General features: G+C 38.3%; 2 protein-coding genes and 1 pseudogene across 4 annotated transcripts in view; 2 read left to right on the top strand and 1 right to left on the bottom strand.

Annotated features, from left to right (window-relative positions):
* Nucleotides 1–991, bottom strand: part of CCDC82 (coiled-coil domain containing 82) — a 34,220-nt gene extending 33,229 nt beyond the window's left edge. The window contains exon 1 of one of the 3 annotated variants that reach the window (XM_072795087.1): nt 853–991. The gene's annotated coding sequence lies outside the window, so the exon portion shown is untranslated. Of the gene's footprint in view, nt 1–224; nt 507–852 lie in introns of those variants that run through there. The other 2 variants (XM_072795086.1, XM_072795085.1) reach the window with 2 other exon arrangements.
* JRKL (JRK like) lies at nt 964–4,978 on the top strand. The gene has a single exon (XM_072795083.1). The coding sequence runs from the start codon at nt 1,636–1,638 to the stop codon at nt 3,208–3,210; it is 1,575 nt and encodes a 524-aa protein (XP_072651184.1). The 5' UTR covers nt 964–1,635; the 3' UTR covers nt 3,211–4,978.
* Nucleotides 4,979–13,144: 8,166 nt separating this feature from the next.
* On the top strand, nt 13,145–19,819 carry LOC140615347 (N-lysine methyltransferase SMYD2 pseudogene; annotated as a pseudogene).
* Nucleotides 19,820–23,124: the final 3,305 nt, after the last annotated feature.

Consider the following 23,124-nt stretch of genomic DNA (forward strand, 5'->3'; position numbering starts at 1 on the left):
CGGCCTCTGCTCCCAAGGAGCTCCCAATCTGATCCAACTACTAGGGGCGCACGATTTAACGGCTGCGGGGCACGATTCTGATTAAGGTCTTTTCACACTGCCGTCGGCAGATCTACCACAGTTCTCCCATTACTGGAAGGCAGGGCAGCACCACACGACAGAAACAGGGAATGGTAAGATATAAAGGGAGGAAAGCCAATTTGCCCCGCTTGGAATCAACGAACCAATATTCCACGGTTTCGCCTAGAGCGCATGGGCCGGCTTGGCCTCCGGGGCTCTCTAAACCCAGCGGGGATGAGCGGCAGAGAAGGATGCTCTCGGGAGTCCACGTCGGAGTCGTTTTCTCGACTACCAACCTGCTCCGGCGGGACGCGGGGGACGCGGGGGACGCGGGGGACGCGGGCGGCCGCGCGGCTCCGCCTCCGGGGGCGAGGGCGCCGCAGCTGGGAAACCCGACCGACCCTCCGGGCTCCGCGGTGACGCGCGCGCACGACACAAACCCCGGCCCCGGCACGACACAAACTCTCCCGCACCCGGAGAGTCAGCAAGGGGCCGGGAAGGCCGCCCCGCCCCGCCCCGCCCCGCCCCGCCCCGGCCGCCCTGCCCACTGCCCCGCGCGGAGGGAAAGGGCTCCCCGCCCGCTGCAGCTCCGCACCCGCGGCCGCGAGCGGAGGCGGCGCCCGGAGGACCGTCTTCCCGCCCACCCGACGGCGCCCGCGGGAACGACTTTCTCCCCGCCCGCCGGGAGGCGCGGCTTCCCCCGCTCCGTCCATACGCCGGGAGCAGCCGGAGCGAGAGCGAGTCCTCGCCCCGAGGTGCCCCGCGCCGCCCCGCGCCGCCCCGCGCCCTCACCTTTCAAAGATCCTCCGCCTCCGCCTCCGCCTCCGCCCCCGCCTCCGCCCCAGGGACCCACCCGGACGGGCGGTGCTCCGCCTCCTTCCGGGGAGCAGCGGAAGTCCCGCCTCTGGGAGGAGCTGGGGGCGGGGCCGGCGGCGGGAGGGGCGTCTTCCGGTCGCCGCGCGTTAGTCCGGGAGCCGTGCGGGTCCCGTCCCAGTTGAGGCGGGGAGAGGGGCCCGGCGGGCTGCGCGGGGCCGGAGCGGCTGTGCAGGCGCGGCCCGGCGCGGGCAGGTGTGGCTCGCGGTGGAAGAGGTCAGACGTAGCCGGTCCCGCGGGGAAGGAGCCCGTGCCCGGCGCCCGGCTCTTCCGCTCCGCCGCAACTTTGGGGTGTGGCAGGGCCGGTGCCGGGCGATCCCCTTGGGTCTGGGCGCGGAGGAGGTCTGGGGCGACCGTGGGGTGCAGGCCCCCGCGGCCACGGGGGGAATAGCACAGATGTCCATAATCCGGATTATCCGCGGTGACTCGGGGCCTCTTCCCCCGCCCATCTGAGTTACAGGCCGTTCCCCCAGACTTCGCCCCCTCGGCTCCTGCTCTGCCCTCTCTTGGCGGGCCCAGCAGGTCCGGGCCGGGGCGGGGCGGGCCGGGGCGGGGTCGGGGCCCCCAGGCCCAGGGGCCAGGGCTGTGAGCCGGAGTCTGCGAAAGAGGGGGGCTGTGGACTGCTTCACACTGGGTCAGGCCCCGGGCCCCAGGCCCCGAGCCCGAGCCGAGCCCGAGCCGAGCCCGAGCCCGAGCCCCAGCATGTCGGGGAAGCGCAAGCGGGTGGTACTGACCATTAAAGATAAGCTGGATATAATAAAGAAACTCGAAGACGGAGGCTCCTCCAAGCAGCTGGCAGTGATTTATGGAATTGGTGAGACTACAGTTCGGGATATAAGGAAAAATAAGGAAAAGATTATCACTTACGCAAGCAGTTCTGATTCCACGAGTCTTCTGGCCAAGAGGAAATCGATGAAGCCATCCATGTACGAGGAGCTGGACAAGGCCATGCTAGAATGGTTCAACCAGCAGAGAGCGAAAGGGAATCCTGTATCGGGCCCGATTTGTGCGAAAAGGGCAGAGTTCTTTTTCTATGCTCTGGGAATGGATGGTGATTTCAACCCCTCTGCTGGTTGGTTAACTCGTTTTAAGCAGCGGCACAGCATTAGGGAGATTAACATTAGAAATGAAAGATTGAATGGCGATGAGACTGCTGTGGAAGATTTTTGTAACAACTTCCGAGACTTCATTGAACGAGAGAACTTACAGCCAGAACAGATCTACAATGCAGACGAAACTGGACTCTTCTGGAAATGCCTACCTTCCAGGACTTCTGCGATCAAAGGTAAATACAGTGTCTCTGGGCACAAGGCAGTTGAAGAAAGAGTCACTATCATGTGTTGTGCCAATGCAACAGGTTTACACAAACTGAAACTCTGTGTTGTGGGGAAGGCAAAGAAACCTCGCTCCTTCAAGTCGACGGACACCTCAAACCTGCCAGTCTCTTATTTTAGCCAAAAAGGTGCATGGATGGATCTTTCCATTTTCCGACAGTGGTTTGATAAGATCTTTGTGCCACAGGTTCGGGAGTACTTAAGATCTAAAGGCCTGCAGGAAAAGGCTGTGCTCTTGTTGGATAATTCACCAACACATCCAAATGAAAACGTCCTAAGGTCAGATGATGGTCAAATATTTGCTAAATATTTACCGCCTAACGTGGCTTCATTGATCCAGCCCTCCGATCAAGGGGTCGTAGCGACAATGAAGAGAAATTATCGTGCAGGTCTTCTTCAGAACAACTTGGAAGAAGGTAATGACCTGAAATCATTCTGGAAGAAGCTAACTCTGCTAGATGCACTTTATGAAATAGCAATGGCATGGAATTTAGTAAAGCCAGCTACCATTAGCAGAGCATGGAAGAAGATTCTACCTACCATAGAGGAAAAAGAAGGCTTGGACTTTGATGAAGAAGATATTTCCATGGCTACTGTGTCCACCATTTTACAGCATACCAAAGGACTGGAAAATGTGACTACTGAGAACATTGAAAAGTGGCTTGAAGTGGACAGTACTGAGCCAGGCTATGAAGTGTTAACTGACAGTGAAATCATCAGAAGAGCACAAGGCCAGACAGACGAATCTAGTGAAAATGAGGAGGAGGAAATAGAACTGATTCCAGAGAAACATATTAATCATGCAGCTGCTCTCCAATGGACTGAAAATTTATTGGATTATCTAGAACAACAAGGTGATATGATCCTGCCTGATAAACTGGTGATTCGTAAACTTCGAGCCACCATCAGAAATAAACAGAAGATGACAACCTCAAGTCAATAATGGCATTTCATTGTTATAGTTTTGGTAATTGTGTCTGTAACTCTTAACCTCTGCAATGTGGCTTAATTTTGTGTTGTCAAGTCTCAGTCACAGCCCTATGAAATACAGATACAGAAATGTATCTGAAGTGTTGGAGGACTATGTTTTGAATCATCTGTGTGTCTTCCTTTATTTGTGCAGATAATTGGAAGCTGATTCTGTATAGATAAAAAATTACACATACACGTGTATTACTTTGGTAGATCTGCAACTATCCCTTCTATTACAGTGGCATTCTCTAAAACCTCAAAAAAAATTTACAGATAACAGTGAACAGATTGAGCACTTTACTGAAATCTGTTGTTTGGTTTATGAGGGCTGCCACAGTAATATTTACTTGTGTTAACATCTTAAATGGTTATATTTTGTGTTCTGCATACACTGACAGAATGAGAAATAATCTATATTTTAGATTTCAGGGTGGTCTGCAATAATTGAAAGTGAAGTCCAATAATGAGGAAACAGTGATCTATGAATTGTAATTATAAAAATAACTTAGAAATGCTACTTCTGTTCTCTTAACATTTGTTTAGGCGGCAAGGGGAGGAGATTTTTCTGGAAGTAAATATATATGAAGTGATTACTAAATTAGTAAGAAAACTATTTGAAAGCTGATATATGAAAGATATTCTGATCTATTTGTAGAGAAGTGCGAGTTGAGAATTTGGGGAACTTTAGGTTATTTATACAAAGGGAATAAATAGGCTTGTTTTAATTGGGTCTTATATTATGAATTGGGTAATTATTTATTCATGTAATTATAGTACAGGTTTTGTAATGTTACATGTGGTGATATGAACTCCCACCTTATATATGGGGAAGAATCTTGGGAATTTAAAGTTAGATTTTTTTACTGTGTTCTTGGAAATGTCTATAGTTTGAAAAAACTTATCATACCTTCCCCTTTTATTTGATACGAAAAGAAAAAGAAATGAATAAAGTTTTTATTGATTTTTAACAAGCCATAGGTTGTGACCTGTTTTATGAAGAAAGCAGAAATGGTTATGGAAAGTGCCAGATTCTAAGGAATTTCATCATTTACTCTTTTGACACTTGTAAAAAGGTATTCTTTCTTCTAGAATCCATTTAAATTTGAATTTTGATAAATTTGCTTAGTAAATTTACTTTTTATTCAAGACTTTGAAAAGGCTTTATGAATATTGATTTAATTTATAACTTAAAAGCAATGTGGGTCTCCATATTATTTCATCCTGCCTGATAAATAGGCATTTATCAGGCATTTTTTTTACCCTTAAAAAAATGTTCTCTATTGGTCATTTTTTTGAAGGTTTAACTTTTAAATTGAAATATTTTGCATTTTATATTTATAGTGCCTTTCTTAGAATTCTAAGACTTCAAAGATACTTTTAGCTTTCCCTTATTTCTGTTATCTTCATGATACATGTCCAGATTTTTTTAAAAAAGACTTCTGTGATGAGAACTGTTTGAAAATTGCTGCATGAAAAAAGCATCAGAAATTAACATACATTATCGAATCAGCTAATTATACATTATGCTATAAATTAAGTTGTATATAAAAGAAATTTTCATTTTCCTAATATGAAAATGTATAAAAGCTTCTTGGAATTTCTGTCTGGATTTGCTCAATTTTTAAAATTCATCTTGCCGGTGAAATTCAGCTGTATCGTTGCCACCTAGTGGTAAAATTAACATTACTGTTAAGCTATGTGGTTTAAAATATTAATATCTAGTAAAAGATTCACTGTTTTGTGGCCTTGAGTGTGAATCTTGTGACTCCTCTAGCTTGTAAGAGACTGCTCTTGTTTTTTAGATTTATAGCTATTTGCTTTTTTCCAAAAGCTGTCAACACTAGTAGGCTAGAGTTCTTTTTTGAACCCTTTTATCCTTAAGTATAAGTATAAAAGCTGCCAGTTACTGAATACCATGTTATGTTCTAAGCAATGTACTTATTTATCCTCAAATTATGGTGGATATACTGATATTCAGCTCATACTTTTAGTTGCTGAAGATCACTTGGCTACAGATAAAAATTTAAACCCAGATATTTAGTGCCAAGAGCCTATGCTTGTATTATTCAACCTAGGCTAACCTTTCCCAGTCTTCAAAATTTATTTCCTGCCACCAACCCCCCTGCCCCTGACCTGTCACAGATGTCTGACTTTGCATCTCTGTACACTTGTGGCAGCAACTGCCCTTCCCCTTACTCTTCTATGAGGTTAGTCTTTCTCTTTAACCACCCTGTAGTTTCATTTCTGTTTATCCCCAACCCTAATAGCACTTGAAACTTGGATGATCTGTCTTTTGATTTCTGGTTAGCCATGCTCAGTGAGGATCCTTTCTGTCTTAATTTAAAACATACTATTGGGAAAAATAAGCAGTTCATGTGAACATTTCTCTTTAGTTTATGAGACAGTCTCAAAGAGATTTGAGGAGTTGGCACAGTATTTGCTAGACCAAAAATATTGGAAACTGCTTCTATCAAAACCACATAAGTATGTATATACACAGATCCATACAGATCAAAAGGGGAAAAACCCAAATGAGATGATATGGGGAGGAGAAGGAAGGATAGGCTGAAATACAAGAGCTGATTAGAGAATAAAAATGGGACATGTGGGCTGCAGTGAGGTTCATTTTGTAATGATGTGTGTTTCAGCATCATACTCCCAGGCTTACTAGTATGTGCTGCTCATTCATAGATGGTCCATGAATCTCTGCTTTTCTTCTTTCTTAGAGAATGTTAAAACATCAGTGCCAAGTTAAGTACATTTGAGCAGTAATTGGGGAAGGTTAGTGGATGATGACAGAAGCTCTTTGGGTACTATATCTGCCCAAAGTCATAAATCTTTAGTTCCTGATTCCTATTCCCTCAATATCCCACCAGAGGCTGTGTTTGGCTTTCTATTTTTCCATTAAGAAGTTAGCCACAGACAGTATTCTCACCAGTGTTGCCAGGTTTTCCCATTGATGAGCCTCGACAGAACAACAGCTCTCAGAAAACCCCTCTGCATTATGATGTTTCTTAAGGCCCATACTTCTAGTAGCCAAGAAGTCTATGAGAGTAGGTCTACCTGCAGGGGTTGATACAGGAAATTAGGAACTTACTTTTTATGAGAGATTTGGACTTTTGAGGGGTTCAATGGTGAGGGAAGTGGAATTCTTTGCCAAGTTTTTAAACTAAATTTATTTAGTGAATCAAAAATTGATTGAGCCTTACTATATACATAAGATGACTGGGAGTGGTGGGTTTAGGAAAATAAAAAGAGGAAAAGTGGATCTTAAGGTAGAAAAATGACATTTGGAAAAAAAAAAAAAAAACATCTGTTCAATTGTAAACCCATATAAAACAGCCAACATGATGTGATAGGCACTTTGTAAGAAAACCATCATGATTTATATTGCTTATTCATTCCTTTGCTGGTTCTTACTGTGTATACCATTTACATTTTAAGCTTTTCTTTGTTCTGTTTTTTTACTAATCCTGAATGACTTCATACATTTCCATTACCTTCATGCTTAAGACCACAAATCTACCTCCAGTCACCGTCTTCAGAAATGCAGATTTGTATCTTCAATTGAGAAGCAGGATTTAAGTGTGGAAGGGAAATTAAAATTGTTGCTTTTCTTCCCCTCTGTAGTAGACATTAGCATTCTGATGTCAAAGCTACCTATATGGGCTAAGGAGTTGACATAATTTTTTAATTGAATGCTGAATTAGGCTTATCTTCTTTGGTCTAAAATAGCAAAATAGATAATTATCTATTTTCTTATTTCTGTCCTTAGTTAGCCTTTCTGACGTACATACATGTCTTTGCCTCTGACCATTCCTTCCCACAGGGAGGCATAGTGGTTTCTGTTTTTGATACCCTTGTTGCTACTCAAGTACTAAAATTTAGTTTGTCATATTCCAGCCCCTAACCTCCTTAAAAGACCATCATTTATACTCTTGACACCAACTATAGTCCTTAGAAATGTACTGTTTTCACAGTTTAGGCAGCTGGCAACTTTGCATGGTAACTAGTCTAATGCAATTTGAAGTTGGATTGAAAGAATGCCCAAAGGGTACCATATCAGTTGCTGGGGACACCTAAATTGTGAAAACTGGTGACTGTAAGGCCTTGGAGTCTTGTAAGACTTGTAATATATTGTGAACTGATTTTTGTGATCTATGTTTCTTAATACTGGACTATGAGATCAAGGCTCCGTGATTTGCAGAGTACTCAGCAAACACTAATTGTACACTTTCTCTAAGACATGTCTTAGGCAATGCATGGGATACGTGGATAAGACTATCTGCTTCAAGAGATTTATATTATAATAGAGACGTGTAGGAAAAGGAGTGAATTAAGTGTTCCGACGCTGATGGAATGCAAGTAAAACACTCAACAATCCCCGATATGAGTGACATAAAGAAGCATAATCTGATAGGAGGAGTGGAGTCAAAACAATTGAGTTGGTCTTGAGAAATAATTGAAATTTTCACTTCAGTTTTACTTGTCTTGAGTCATTGCCAGATGTCCTCCAGGGGGCCAAGTCATCCCCACTTGAGAACTACTGCTGTAGAGATGCAAGATCACAGGTATTTGGTTTGCTTTCCAAGTTATTCAAAATAATATTTATAAACTATTTTTTACCACTATCCCAAATGACATGGCCTCTGGTACGTTATTTCTCTGATGCCTGTTGCCTAATCACTGATTTAACACCACATACTTGAGATTTTTGTCACAGCAGCATTCCACTTGGAGGTACCCATTTCTCTATTGATCTGAGTAACTCTGATGAAACAAAATTCAGAATTTTAGAGATATACCATGAATGTTTTTCTCTTAGCAGTTTTGTAATGATAAAGGACTTGGTTGGAGCATAACTCTAAGTAGTGATTCATGGACCTAGGCTCCTTCCATCTTGTGATTTTGCATTTGCTAGACTCTTAGAGTCTTCTGCATCAAGTTAGAAGATGAGAAGAGAGAAAATGAGGAATGAAAATATACATTGCTTCTTAGAAACTTCCATTTCTCTGAAGTGATATACATTATTTCAGTTCACATTCTAATGATGAGAACTAATCCCCTGGCCTTGCCTTCATACAGGCAATGCTTGAGGATGACTTCCTAGCTAGACAGCTGCTTCCTAGTGACAACTTTATACTATGGAAGGGGAAGCCACACATTAGTGAATCATTAGCCCTTTCTGAAACAAGAACAGTGGCAATTATTGTAGAATCATTTAGGGAACTTTTAAAAAATATCGGTGCATGAGTCCTACTCTAAAAGGATCTGATTTAATTAGGGTACTTATGGTGGGTTTTTTGTTTTCAACTTTCCACATATCTCTCAACATGCAACCAAGGGTGAAAACCACAAGATTATGCATTTGCAAGGTAAGCAGAGTAGAAGATGTGGAGACGAGATTAATAGGTTCCTCTGATGGATCATGAGGTCAAGACTATGTATAGAGGCAGAGTAATAAGGAAGCTAAATAAACAAGCAAATTCACACATATATGCATCTCTGTGTGTTTGTAGTAGTAACTATGATATCAGAGGAGAGACCATAGAGCTTGGAAGAAGAACACCCAGTATTTAAGTCCCAGTTTTACCCATTTTTCAGTTCTAGAATTTCTAATTGGTTCCTATTTTTCTTTCATGTATAAAATAATCTATTATTTAAGTGTATTAATTTTACTTATTTGGAAGTTACAGTTTGAATTCTCTATAATCTCTGAGCCTTCTCTAATCTTTGAGTTTGTAGTCTTTCATGGAGTTGGTACTATGCAAACACTTGGACATTGTTAATCGTGCCTTCCTCAGGGAGCTGAGATTGCCTGAAATACTATGGTCTCTGCTTGTATAGCACATATTGTGGGAAGTGTAGAAACATCTGCTAAAGTTTGGTCAGAGCCATTGATAGTGAGAATACAGAATGGACGTTATAACCTGCCAGATGGGGAACTTGGGAGCTTGTTTGCTGGGTTTGGATGTACCCCATTCCTCCTGACTTTACCAGCTCCCAGGGGCATTGTTCTATTAATCACTGCAAGCCCTGGCCTTTCTTGAACACCTGCATAATGTTCTCTTGTGCCTAGCCTTGGAAAGTGGCAGTTATGTGCCTGGATCCTTAAATTAGGCCCCTTGGTTATATCTGGACTTCTGCTCCCAGCTTTTCACCACTTCATTATATGGAACACAATTTTCTCCTACACAATTTATGGTCCTTCAAAAGTTTACCTTCTTGTTTATAGGATGGAGTCCTTGCTTCTAATCTAATATCTCCATTTATCCTGATAGCAGAAATCCCATCAGTGTGATCTTGGGTGAATCTCTAAATCTCCTCACTAAAATGGGGATAATAATACAGATTGTTAAAAGGAATAAATAAAATAATGTACAACACTTTGTGAATGAATGCTAGTTTTTAAGTTCTTAATAGGAAGCATTAAAAGACCAGAGGCATCGAAGATGAAGAGTAGAGTGGGAGAGTAAGAAAATTGAGACAGGAGAAGTTTGTGGTTGAAGGGAGGGTTAAAAGGTCAAGATTTGCAACTCTAGGTATTCACAATGTGTTGAGGCAATATATACAATCAGGCATTCCTTTTTCAATGCTCTATGCTGCCTTCTCTTATTATTGCATGATATGGGGACTAACCCTTTTATTCACACTCTAAGTCAGAAGACCCTTTTTTTTTTCACATTACAGTTGATTCTTGAACAATAGGTTTGAACTGTTGGGGTCCACTTATATGCAAATTTTTACAGCACAGTACTGTAAATGTGTTTTATAGTTTTCTTAACATTTTCTTTGCTCTAGGTTACTTGTAAGGATACAATGTAAAACACATATATAAAATATCTGTTAATCAACTGTTTGTTATTGTGTTTCAGTCAACAGTATAGGCTTTTAGTTAAGTTTTGGGGAAGTCCAAAGTTATATGTAGTTTTTTGTTTGGGGGGTGGTCAGTGCCCAAGAGCCCCATGTTGTTTCAAGGGTCAACTGTATAATTATAAGATATTTGTAGATTCTCACTTTGAGAACCTCTCTAGAAGGAGACAAGTACATTTCAGTTAAGTCCTAAAGGTATCAAGGCAATAAAAAGATCCATTGCTGAAAATCCCTTCCAGGTATATACACTAGTATTTTATGGAAAGCTAGTAAAGTTTTGAGGAAGAGATAAAAGAAATCTGAAAAAGACAAATGAATAAGTAAAGGGATGTTGAATAGTGACAAGCATTTGTATAATTTTTTTAGTCTCTGAATGAGAAAAATAAAAAATATAAAACATGATTGATAACTGATGGCAGATTTTTTTTCAAAACTTATTTTAAAAACATGATCACATTAGGGGCATGTGGGTGGTGCAGGAGGTTAAGCATCCGACTCTTGGTTTCAGCTCAGGTGGTGATCTCAGGGTTGGGCGACCAAACCCTGTGTGGAGCTCTGTCCTCAGCACGGAATCTGCTTGAGGGTTCTCTCCCTTTCCCTTTGCCCCTCCCACTCATGCTCTCTCTGAAATAAATAAACCTTTAACAACAACAGCAACAACAAAACATGATCACATTGGGATGATTTCAAATGGACTGAGAGCAGCTATATGGTTTTAGTTACCACTGAAAAGAAACCAGATGGCAGGGGGACTCTACCTTTTCACTAATAGCATTTTCACAAAAAATGTTAGCGATGATTGGTATTTGATGCCATTCTGGAGTCAAAAGAATAAATGGTATTGGGCAACCAAATCACTCTTCTATTCCCCATTTTTACATGTCTTTTTGTCTCTCCATCTAATTATTTTCCTTCATAGCATCCTTGTTGTTTGGAGAGTGGGCCTCAGTTGTCTGTCTTTTGCCATTTGTTTTCTGTCTCTTCATACAAGAGTGACAAGGAAAGACCTGAGTGGATCTGTCTGGTATTATAAATTGGTATAGTAATGGAATCGTCAGTACACATGTAAGGGGGAAAAGTGCACACATTTCATTCTTTATAAAAGACAATTTTTTAAAAAGATTTTATTTATTAGAGAGAGAAAGCAAGCAAGAGCATGAGAAGTGGGGAAGGGCAGAGGGAGAGGGAGAAGCAGGCCTGACATGGGCTTGATCCCAGGACCCTGAGATCATGACCTGAGCTGAAGGCAGATGTTTAACCACCTGAGCCACCCAGGTGCCCCTATAAAAGACTGTTTTTTGATCAGATTTTCTTGCATACAGCAAGTAAAGAAAAATCTTTGTTGCAGAAATGTATGAAGGCTCAGTGGGAACTGAAAACAAGACTGCATTTGATCATAAAATTAAGCACCACTAGAATTCCCTATTTTCATTTCAGTATTTAGGACTAGCTTATTTTTATCCTGTATATTACATATACTTTCACAAATAAAACTGATTGCAATGTGGAAAAATCAGTTATCCATGAAATAATTTTTAGGCTGTGTTTCTGCCCTCATTAGTAGTATCTCTAGTTTTGAATTTTATTGGGAAAAAATGTGTTCCATGTATTAAACAATCAGATATCTTTTAGATAAACATGTACTCCCTTTCAACTTAAGTACTTATTAGTTCCTTTAACGTAACTATGAAATTTTATAATTCATTCATTCATCTCAAGTATTTATTTACCTGTGAATATTTACCTACTTTATAACCAAAAAATTTAAATAATCATCCCCTAATTTCTTCTTGCAGATTTGTGTAATCATGAGCTTGAAATTAAACCCTTACCTATTTTTTATGTTAGAAAAATGACTCATATTTTAGGTTGCTATACTACTTCATTGATCAATGAGATGATGAAGAGACAGGCTCAGCAAGACTGATGAATTTTGATGAGTTTTAGCATTCAAATTGGTTTTCAAAACCAGAATTATTTTGAGGTTATCATTTAGAAATGAATGTAGTATATAACATTTTTTCATTGATTTATATAAATACATGGTACAAATACTCTTGTTAACACACAGTTATTTACGTACGTGTTTTATATAACCTAGAGATGATTTAATGGCTTTAAAACAAAAAAATTCAAATACAAATAACAGAGTTAAAAATATTCAATAATGGTTATATAAAAACAGAGTTAAAGAAAAATGTTCAATAATGATTATATTCTAAAAGTATTAAAATACCCAATATAGGAGTTTTAGTTTAACTGAGTTTTCATAAAATTTCTCCCAACATAATGGATGTTTTCTTGAATTGCAAACATGCCTGCTCTTTAATAATAAGTCTTTAAAAATTTTTTATAGATAGATGCATTAATATTAATCATATACCCTGTAGCTTGACAGAGTTGCCTTCTAATCAAGCTGTGGTCATCATTCTTGCTTAAATATGTGAATTTAGCCTAATTAGGCTATAACTAGGTTGAACCTGATTTGGCTTGACAAAAAGCCCTGCAGGTATTCTAAAGTCAAAATTAATTTTCAAGGATTCAACATATTTCTTGTTAGTTCATAACAATGTACAAGGTTACATAGCATTTTTAAAAAGCACAGTACACAAAAGCTTCAAAATAAAAGTAGACATTTATTTTCTGTTTACCAGATTTAGGACACCTTTTCCTACTCTGTAACATTTAAGAGCATTTTAAAAAATGCACTGAAGGAAATAAATCCAAGCGTGAATGATTGATAAATTCTATCATCTAATGAAATAGGGGCACCTGAGTGGCTCAGTAGTTTAAGGGTCTACTTTCGGCTGGGGTCATGATCTCGCAGTCCTGGGATTGAGCCGCATGTTGGGCTCCCTGCCCAGCTGGGAACCTGCTTTTCCCTCTCTCTTTTCAGCTCTCCCTGCTTGTGCTCTCTCTCTCTCGGTCAAATAAATAAATCAAATCTTAAAATAAAAATCTAGTGAAATAGTTTGTTAAAGATGACTGGTGGTGTCCTTTTGTCCACATCTGCTCAACATACAATGTGTAGGATGGAGAAGAATCTGGTTTGTGGGAGCCAATGTAGAAAAGGCTATGAGTAGCTTATTATCAACCAGTAATTAATGAAATGTACATTAACAACATAATAATGAATATTTACAGAAGACTTAACATATGCCAGAAATTGTTCTAAGTACTAGGTATTTAGCAAGAGAACTATTTATTGCTCTTAGCATTAAAGAGCAATTTATTTTATTTCCCTGTGGATCAGCTAACAACAGGGAATTAGGCTCAATAAAAGGCTTAACTGGATGTTAGAATTGTCTCCAGACATGGTGAACTTCCCCCTGAAGTATATGGTTTTCTATAACTAGTAGAGCTAAAATTGTGATTAGACTGCCAGATCACTAAACTATAGCAAAGGGGTTCAGTCACTATACTGGTTGTTGGATGAGATGCTGTTTCAATCCTGAGGCTCATGATTCATTCACATTGAAGGGTTATAAGGAAAGCACTGATCAAATTACCAAACAGAAATAAAAATGTTTTCAGAAGCTTTCAATTACGCATTCAATGAATATTTACTTAGTGCTTACTACATACCACATACTGTTTTCAACCCTTGGGGATCTGTTTTTACAATAAGTATTGTGAGTTTTGGAATGTTAGTCTTTTCTTTAACTTCTCTAGTTTCAAAGAACCACATTTTGCCATCGAAATATACCCAATTATGGAATATAAAAAAAAAAATTAAGGGAAATCCAGAAAGAATTAGACACCAAATAATGTGCCTTTCTTTGTATAAACTTTTTTTTTCCCCCCACAGGAATTTGTGGTTGTTTCTGGCATTTAGGACAAGAGATTGACCTTTTCTCTCTTGTCCATTTAAAATTACTAACTATGCTACAATAACAATAATAATGGATATCATTCACTGAACATTTACCATATGATGCAGGTAGTATACGTCATTGTATCTCTTGTACTGAAGAGGAAATAGGCATAGAGAGGCTTACTAACTTACCTAAGGTTAAGCAGCTAGTAAGAGATTAAACAAAAAAAACTGTATTGTGCTTGTTTTCTATTTGGTATGATTAGCTACATACCACATAACCTTTCTAGATGGAGAATCAGTATGCCCGGCGCACTGATTCTCATTTATTATTTTGCAATTTTAATATATGAGAAAAGGAAGTGGATTAGTAAAATGGAAGAAATTATAGTGGAAGTTCAGTAATGTTTCAACAACACTAACCTGGCCATTCTTTCTGATTTTCCTTTATAGACTCTTCTTCCTATTGGAATTGGAGGTATTTCTTGGCATTCTCTTAGCTCCTCTACCCTGCTCTTCCTTGCCACATAATCCCTGAATGGTCTTATCCCTGATATGATTTCTATCACTAGTCTAACCTTTTATAAATATCAACTCTACATTTCCAAGTAAGGCCATTTTCCTTTGTTCCATCTAGATCAGTATATCCAACAATTTAGGTAAATTGAGGCTTTGAGTTGTATTTTAAACTTGTAAACATTTTATTTTTATCTATAAAATTAATTTTTACAACATTTAGCTATTTCTCTAATTTCAAGAAAACCTACATAATCTTTAGTTAATTTGAGCTATCTCAGTGAGGTCATAATAAACTAAGATCAAATTAACCCCTATGTCAACATAGATTGCAATTTATGTGAATAACAGTTTTCTATGATAAGTTTTCTAACAAATGGAAATCCCTAAAATCTATTTTTAAGCTCAAGTTTACAACGCAATTTTTGGTTTTCTAATCAAACAATTTCAATATTACAGCATTTTTGTGCCATTTTTAAGAAATAGATCTAGAAACAAACCTCAAATTCTGATGGTGCAAATAACATTGATTAGTATCTTATGACAACTTGTGTAGTTACTAAACCTCTCTTTTGTCTAATTAACAACATATAATGGTTTGTTGTGAGATTTATATTCTTAAAACATCTATGGTAATAGATTTCCATTGAATTTCTAATTCAGATGCTGAGATATACATCTTCTGACTCCTATTAAAATTTTTAGTCAAGGTGCATTAAAGAATTTGTAGTTGAGGCTTATGATTATCTTTTGCTCAATGGAGTCAAGAGGAGGAATAATGAATATCACATACTTCATTTATTGGCTGTAGATGAAAACCAGAAATCAATATAAAGGACTAAGGCATGAGTTGTTATACAACCTACATACACATTCATTCATTCATTCCATCATTTATTTGCCAAAATTTAAAAAGTATATGCATAAGTCTAATTGGGATAGCCCTTGTTAAAGAATTTAGGGTCCTAACTACATCTTCAATACTAATCTCATGTTCGCTAGAGTTTTCTACATCTAACAATAGGATCTTGGATCCCACAGTTAATGAAAAGGTCTTATTAAAATCTCTTAAAACACAGTAAGTGCATTATTAGATGATTAGACCACTTAGATATATGCATTTTATGCTGTTTTCTTTGAAACTCACAATGTTATAATAGCGCTCCAGTTAGCTTCACACATCTGCTCTGAATAGGCATTAAAAATATTATAGCTTGCCCCCCCAACCCCCACCCCACAGATCTGACACTTCTTTAATAATAGCTTGCAGGGAGCCACCACTCCCAGGAGGGAGATGCCAGGTGTCCCTCAGCACCTGCCCCACCAGTCCCACCCCACTGCCAGCATGAAGGCTGCAGACGATGGCAACCCTTCCACGTGGAGGACTTGCTCTTCTCCTGCCAGGCATATGCCTATGTGCCTAGGTGCTCATGGTCAAGGAACAGGGCAACCACTGCAAGTACTGCTTCGCCAGGAAAAACTACTGTACAGATATAGAAGATGTAAGCAGGTAGGCATATTACTACCATGTGGAGTATCAGAAAGAAGATTGGCCTATGCACAAGCTGGAATGTTGTTTTTGGGGGTAAATGGAATCCCTTGGAGACTGTAGGACTAACTGCAAGGATTTTGGCCAGCTAGAAAATCCACCCAGAGAAAAATCCTTCAGAGAAATTGTTAGCTGTGAAGGAGTTTGAATCACATCTGGATTAATCAGACAATGAGAAGAAGGACTTAATTCGGAATGACATTGGTGCTCTTCATCACTTTCACTCCAAGCACCTCCAAGTCCCTGACAGTGATAGCTTGTTGGTACTCTTTGCACCAGGTAACTGTAATGGTTTCATCTTCAAAGATGAAGATCTTTCTCATTTGGGATCAGCAATATTCCCTGAGGTTGCCCCGATGTCATTGTGGCCCAGAAGGGGACCTTGGCAGACGTTAGGAGTATACAGAGTATCAACCTTGGAGAGGAGGTTTTTACCATCTACATTGATCTGTACCCAACAGAAGACAGGAAGATTGGTTAAGAGGTTCTTCCTTCTTTACTTGATGGTGCCAGGAATGTACCACCAAAGACAACGTAAGGCCAAGGTGGAAATCCAGAAGCTCAGCCATTCCTCCAAAGGCAGAAACTGTCCAAGGCATGGTCAGATATGTACACAATGTTCATCAAGGACTTCCAGAGGGCAAAGCACTACAAATCCTGTAGTGAGCTGCTGGAGATCTGTGAGCGCACTGATTTGAGAAGAGCAGTGTGTACATGTTGCAGGTCATGAGTGTCTGCTTGTACATGCACAACTGGGAAGGAGCCCTGCAATATGGACAGAAAAATCATTAAACATTATCCTCTGTATCCCCTCACTGTGGCTTCCCTGTAGTTGAAGCTGGGAGGGCTATACAGGGGCCTGGGAATGAAAGCTGCAGGTAAGAAAGCCCTGAAGGCCATTGTCATAATGGAAGTAGCTCAAGCCAAAGATCATCTGTACATTTCTGAAATCAAACAGGAAATTGAAAGCCACTGAAACTATGCCAACATGTTAGTTTTTATTTAAATGGTAGGGCAGAGATCTTCAAGGATTTGAGTATTTCAAATCGTACACATCATTATCTCATTTCTATAAAATCACTGGAATGAAAACACTTGACTTACCTGGAAGTTGGTCTTAATCTTTAATCTTAATACCAAAATAATTTTTTAAAAAAGATTTTATTTATTTATTCCTGAGAGACAGAGAGAAGGAGGCACAGGCAGAGAGGGAGAAGCAGGCTCCCTGTGGGATTCTATCCCGGAACTCTGGGATCATGCCCTGAGCCAAAGGCAGATGCTCAACCGCTGAGCCACCCAGGTGTCCCCCAAAATAATTTTTGAATGTTTTTTATTCCTAAGAGATATGTCATGGTTTCATATATTGAGTTTAAAAATTGGACAAATTGAGTTTTTAAAATGTGATTTCTTTCCCTTTATGCAGACTATAATGTTCTGAAAAAACCTGAATGATAAAAGAGAATAAAAAGGTAATGGTGTAAAAAAAAAGTATCATAATATGTAATATCGTTATCTGTTTTTATTTAAATTAATAGATCTTATTTTTAGAGCAGTTGTAGGTTTAAAGAAAAATTATGCAGAGTGTACAGAGAGTTCTCAAAAACTTTTTCTCCACTGCCTCCTTGCAGTTTATCTAATTATTAACGCCTCCCTTTAGTGTGTGGCACATTTGTTATAATCATTTGTTATAATAATGAAACATTATTATCAACTAAGGCCCACAGTTTATTAGGGTTCACTCTTTGTGTTGTATAGTTCTAAGTGTTCTGCATAACACCACGTATCAACCATTATGGTGTCATACAGAATTGTTTCACTGCCCTCCAAATCTGGTGTTCCTTTCTTTTTAAAAAAGATTGATTGATTGGTAGATTTGAGATGGGGCAGAAGGCAAGAATCTCAAGCAGACTTCTCACTAAGCATGGAGCCTGGCTCCATCTCATGACCCTGAGATCATGACCTGAGCCAAAATTGAGTGTGACACTTAACTGCCTGAGCTACTCAGGTGCCCCAGGTGTTCCATCTTTTAATCACTCCCTTTTTTCCTTGCTCTCTTTGAACCCTTGGCGACCACTGATCTCTTTACTCTCCATCATTTAGCCTTTTCAAGAATGTCATGTAGTTGGAATCACACACTGCAGCATTTACAGTCTGGCTTATCTACTTAGCAATATGCATCTAATTTCCCCTGCGTATTTCCATGGCTTGATAGCTCATTTCTTCTTAGGACTGAATAGTATTCCATTGTATGGATGTACCACAGTTTATACATTCCCCTGATAGAGGACATCTTGATTCCCTCCAATTTTGAGCAATTATGAATAAAGCTGCTATTAACATTTGTACACAGGTTTTTGTGTGAACATAAAATTTCAACTCATTTAGGTAAATATCTAGGAGTACAACTACTGAATGATGTGGTAAGACTATGGTTAGCTTTGTAAGAAACTGTCAAACAGTTTTCCAAAGTGGCTATACCATTTTGCATTCCACCAGCCATGAATGAAAGTTCCTCTTGCTCTATACCCTCGGTGTTTTGGATTTAACCATTCTAATAGGTATGCAGTTGTCTTATTTTTTTAATTTGCAATTCCCTAATTATATTTGCTATTGAGCATCTTTTCATATGCTTGTCATCTATATGTTTTACTTGGTGAGATTCATGTTTAGATATTTTGCTATCTTTTTATTTGGGCTATTATTCTTGGGAGTTAAGAGTTCTTGGCATACTTTGTATACAAATTTTTTTTTATCAGATTTGTGTTTTGAAAACATTTTCTGTGGATTTTCATTTCTTACCAGTGTCTTTTGCTGAGCAGAAGTTTTTCATTTTAATGAAGTTTAAACGACCAATGCTTATTTCCATGGATCATAAGTTTGGGGTTATATCTAAAGCAGCCTTCACCAAACCCAAGGGCACTTAGATTTTTTACTATATTATCTTCTACAAGTTTTATAGTTTTTAATTTTACATTTAAGTCTATAAAAAATGTGGGGTTAATTTTTTATAGGGTGTAAGGCCCATGACTACATTTATTTTTTGCATGTTTATGTCCAGTAGATCCAGCACCATTTGTTGAAAAGAGTGTTCTGTGTATATTTAATTGTCTTTGCTCCTTTGTCTGAGATCAGTTGACTGTATTTGTGCAGGTTTACTTTTGAGTTCCCCATTTTATTTCATTAATTTGTCTATTCTTTTACCAACACCACACTGTTTTGGTAACTATACCTTTATTGTTAGTCATGTGGTGTTAATTCTCTTATTGTAAAGAACTCTTTACAATAAGAATTGTAATACTAAGTGTAAGAATTAACACTTTACCTTCAGTATTGTGCTGGCTATTCTGATTCTTTTGCTTCCCATATAAACTGTAGAATCAGTATGTCAGTATCCATAATGTAACTTGCTGGGATATTGATTGAGAGATTTCACTGAATGTATAGTTCAAGTTGGGGAAAACTGACATCTTGACAATATTGAATCTTCCTCTCCTTGAGCAATGAATACCTCTCCATTTATTTAGACCTTTTTGATTTTTGTTATCAGAGTTTTAGAGTTTTCCTCACATAGATTTTATACCTAATTTGTTAGGCTTATACCTAAATATCTAATTTTGGGGGTTGGTTCTAATGTAAATGGTGCTATGTTTCTAATTTCAAATTTCAATTATTTGTTGCTGGTATATAGGAAAGAAATTGTTTTTTTAATTTTTAAATTTTTAATTTTTTTATTAACCTTGTATTCTGCAACCTTCTAGAATCATTAATTAGTTCCAATAATTTTTTGGTCAATTCTTTCAGATTTTGTGCATAAAAGTATTCATGTCACTTGTGAGCAAAGGCAGTTTTATTTCTTCCTACCCAAACTGTATGCTTTACTTCCTTCTTGTTTTATTGTGTTAGTGCGACTTCCAGTATGATGTTGAATAGGAATGATGAGAAGGATACAGTTACTTTGTAAAGAGAAAATATTTCATTATTTCATGAATATGATAGGAATTAGGCAACTTGGCTCTATGTTAGATTAAAATAAAAAAATCAATCAATAGGTGGCCAAGCCTTTTGTAGAAACATTTTAGAAAAAAACAATCTAAATTTGCTCTCCAGACAGTTGTTTCTGACTGATATAATGGATCCAAATTAGATTTTTTTTCTCTTCTATTTAATCCGTGTTCATAAACCACATAAATCAATTGAATAGGAGACCCTTTCTATATCAAGTACAAGGCCTCCAGAGGAATAAAAAAAAAAAAAAAAATCCATGAACACATCCCCCCCCCCCCCCACGGGAACATGTAAAATATATAAAATGTTTCCCTATTTCATAATTCAATTTGATAATTAATTTTTAAAAACCAAACATTTAGTGAATATTATGGAAAGAGATAGAAGGAGAAAGGAGAGCCAAAGAACAGGGAAAAGAAAAAAATATTTTTTTATCATAGCTATAGAGTATCCAGATACCACTGCTGTATTAATATTTTTTAGTGAAAAAACAGAAGAGATGAAGAATAGAAAGAAAAAAATGGCATACCAACCTTTGTTCACAAGACAAATGCACACACACATTTATTTGACACTGAGGTTGCAATCGTGTATTAGACAAAATTTAATGGGAGAGACAATTAACAGTGACACACAGAATCGCCACAGGGGAGGCATACATATAGAGCAACAAGGGAACAGAGGGAAAAGATTATAATAGACATCTGGAACATAAACCACACACACACACACACACACACCTTGAAGCTCCACACAAGACAAAAAAAGCATACAGCCCGCAGAGAGACAAAGACATGATTCACACTCCACTGAATCACATGTAAAGTGGAAATCACTCTTAGAATTTTATAACATAGATGGTTTTGATTCTTCATGATTCTTTTATTTGGAAACGCAGATAATCTTGAAATCTTAATTTTTTGATAAAGAAAACTTAAGGTCTCTGGAGAAAGTTCAGTGTTTCTGTTTTGGGTTTAGACATTTCAAATGGAGCAACATCACCATCTTGTGGTATTTCAGAATAATGACTTTGCTTTTTAATGACATTTTGAGTTTACCTAGTTCTAGGTTAAATGTAGCTAACTTGATTATTCATGTGAATGGGGGAAAGTAATTACGCAGAAAATTGAATCTATAATATCTCAACACGTTAAATTTTTTCTTAAAGGAAAAGTACTTTAACTGAAGAGTTACCTCAGGAAGTGATACCTGTTTATTATTTAACGGTTGCTCAGTCGTCACCTTCACTTTACCAGGCTCAGAACAAGAACCAAGAAGTGATCCATCTACATACATTTGTATCTAACTTTTCTTTTTTTCCTAAAGATTTTATTTATTTATTTATTCGAGAGAGAGAGAGAGAGAGAGAAAGAGAGAGAGAGAGAGGCAGAGACACAGAGGAGAAGCAGGCTCCATGCAGGGAGCCCAACGTGGGACTCGATTCCGGGTCTCCAGGATCATGCCCTGGGCTGAAGCCAGGCGCCAAACCACTGGGCCACCCAGGGATCCCCTGTATCTAACTTTTCTTAAATTTATTGCCTATACCTTTCTTTTTTACATTATAAGTACTTTCTCTACTTTCTTGCACTCTACAATGTAATAAAACACGAGGACCACTACCCATGGCTCCCTGCCCCAATGCTTACATTGCTAACATCCTTTCCTGAAGAGGACTGGAACCTTTTCAGCTATCTATAAAATGGGATAAAGACTGTAAAAATGCATGCTGAAGAATGTAAATATATTATCTGTTCTGTGTTTCACATTTTATTTGATGCTGGTTTGGTTCTTTAGCATATGAGATTTTATTTTTAGTCAATCTAGGATTTAGTAACATTCACTGAACTGGCTCTGATGTTGCTCAAATTTGTGTAACTGGAACATAAAAGTAGGGAATCTGGGAGGCAGTTCCTATCCATCAGATGCTTACAGTCTAGTTGGGGATGAGGACATACACACAAGAACCACATTAAAAAAAAAACAAAACAAAACAAGGTAATACACAAGTTATTTTGAAATCCCACATCACATTTTATAGTTCTCCCACCCGCCAATCTTTTGCCTTATTCAACTGATCTGATAAACTCACTGAGGAAGGATTTGCTGGGCACTTACTATTTCCATAATCCTTGACGCCATGAAAGATAAAAGTAAGAGGTATAGGAAAAAATTTCAGGACTTTTATAATCTAATTGGGATGCCTAACAAAAAAAATGTCTTAGAAAATGTTAACGCTCATAGCTACACATAATATACTGAAGTTATGATTGGAAAGAATGAGAGTTTTTAGTTTTTATCAGATTCGTCATTCACATTTTAAATACATTTTAAAATATGAAGATAAGATAAAGAAAATTCAGAAACTACTGAAGGAAAAAATTATAACACCACTTCATTAATGCAAGTATTTAGTATTTTGGTGCACAATAGTCTTCTTTTCCACCTCACGGTTTAGGATCCTCAAAATCCACGGCATAGGAGAATTTGTAGCTGAAGAGCATAAAATCATCTCTAGAAATTAAGACAGGAAAACTAAGGTCTTTACTCTTCTTCCCCCCCCTCCCCAAATCGAATTAGAAAATACTTAGAAATGAATCTGACAAAAAGGCTGAAGCCTTTCTTGAAGAAAACTGCAAAATGAGGAGAGGAACATAAAAGAAGCCTTGATTAAGCAGATGTTCTGGGGTGCAAAGTCTTAATATTGTAAAGAAGTAAATTCTCAAATCTACAAATAGAGTACAATTGCCTTGAAACTCCAGCTTTCCAAAGTGGCTCTAAAGTTAATAGAGCTCTTAATAGGGTTAATAGTTAAATATTAAAGAAGAACTAACATTTTTTTTTTCTTAAAAAAGGAAGTGCACAAAGTCAACTATACAATTAAAATTAGAATTGCTTGATGTTGGCACAGGAAGAGAAAGACAGTGAGATGAGAAAATCCAGAAACAGACAAATTATGTAGTTTAAGAATTTTGCATATGATAAGAGTAATATTCCACATTGGTGAGCAAAGAATGAATTTGACAAACACTTTTTTGGGTAACAATTGACCCAACGTTAAAATGAAACAAATGTAGATTCCTACCCCACTCCATGTATTATACAATTTCCAGATGGATCAACATTTTAGC

Source organism: Canis lupus, chromosome 23, assembly GCF_048164855.1.
Source record: "Canis lupus baileyi chromosome 23, mCanLup2.hap1, whole genome shotgun sequence".
NCBI classification, from domain to species: Eukaryota; Metazoa; Chordata; class Mammalia; order Carnivora; family Canidae; genus Canis; species Canis lupus.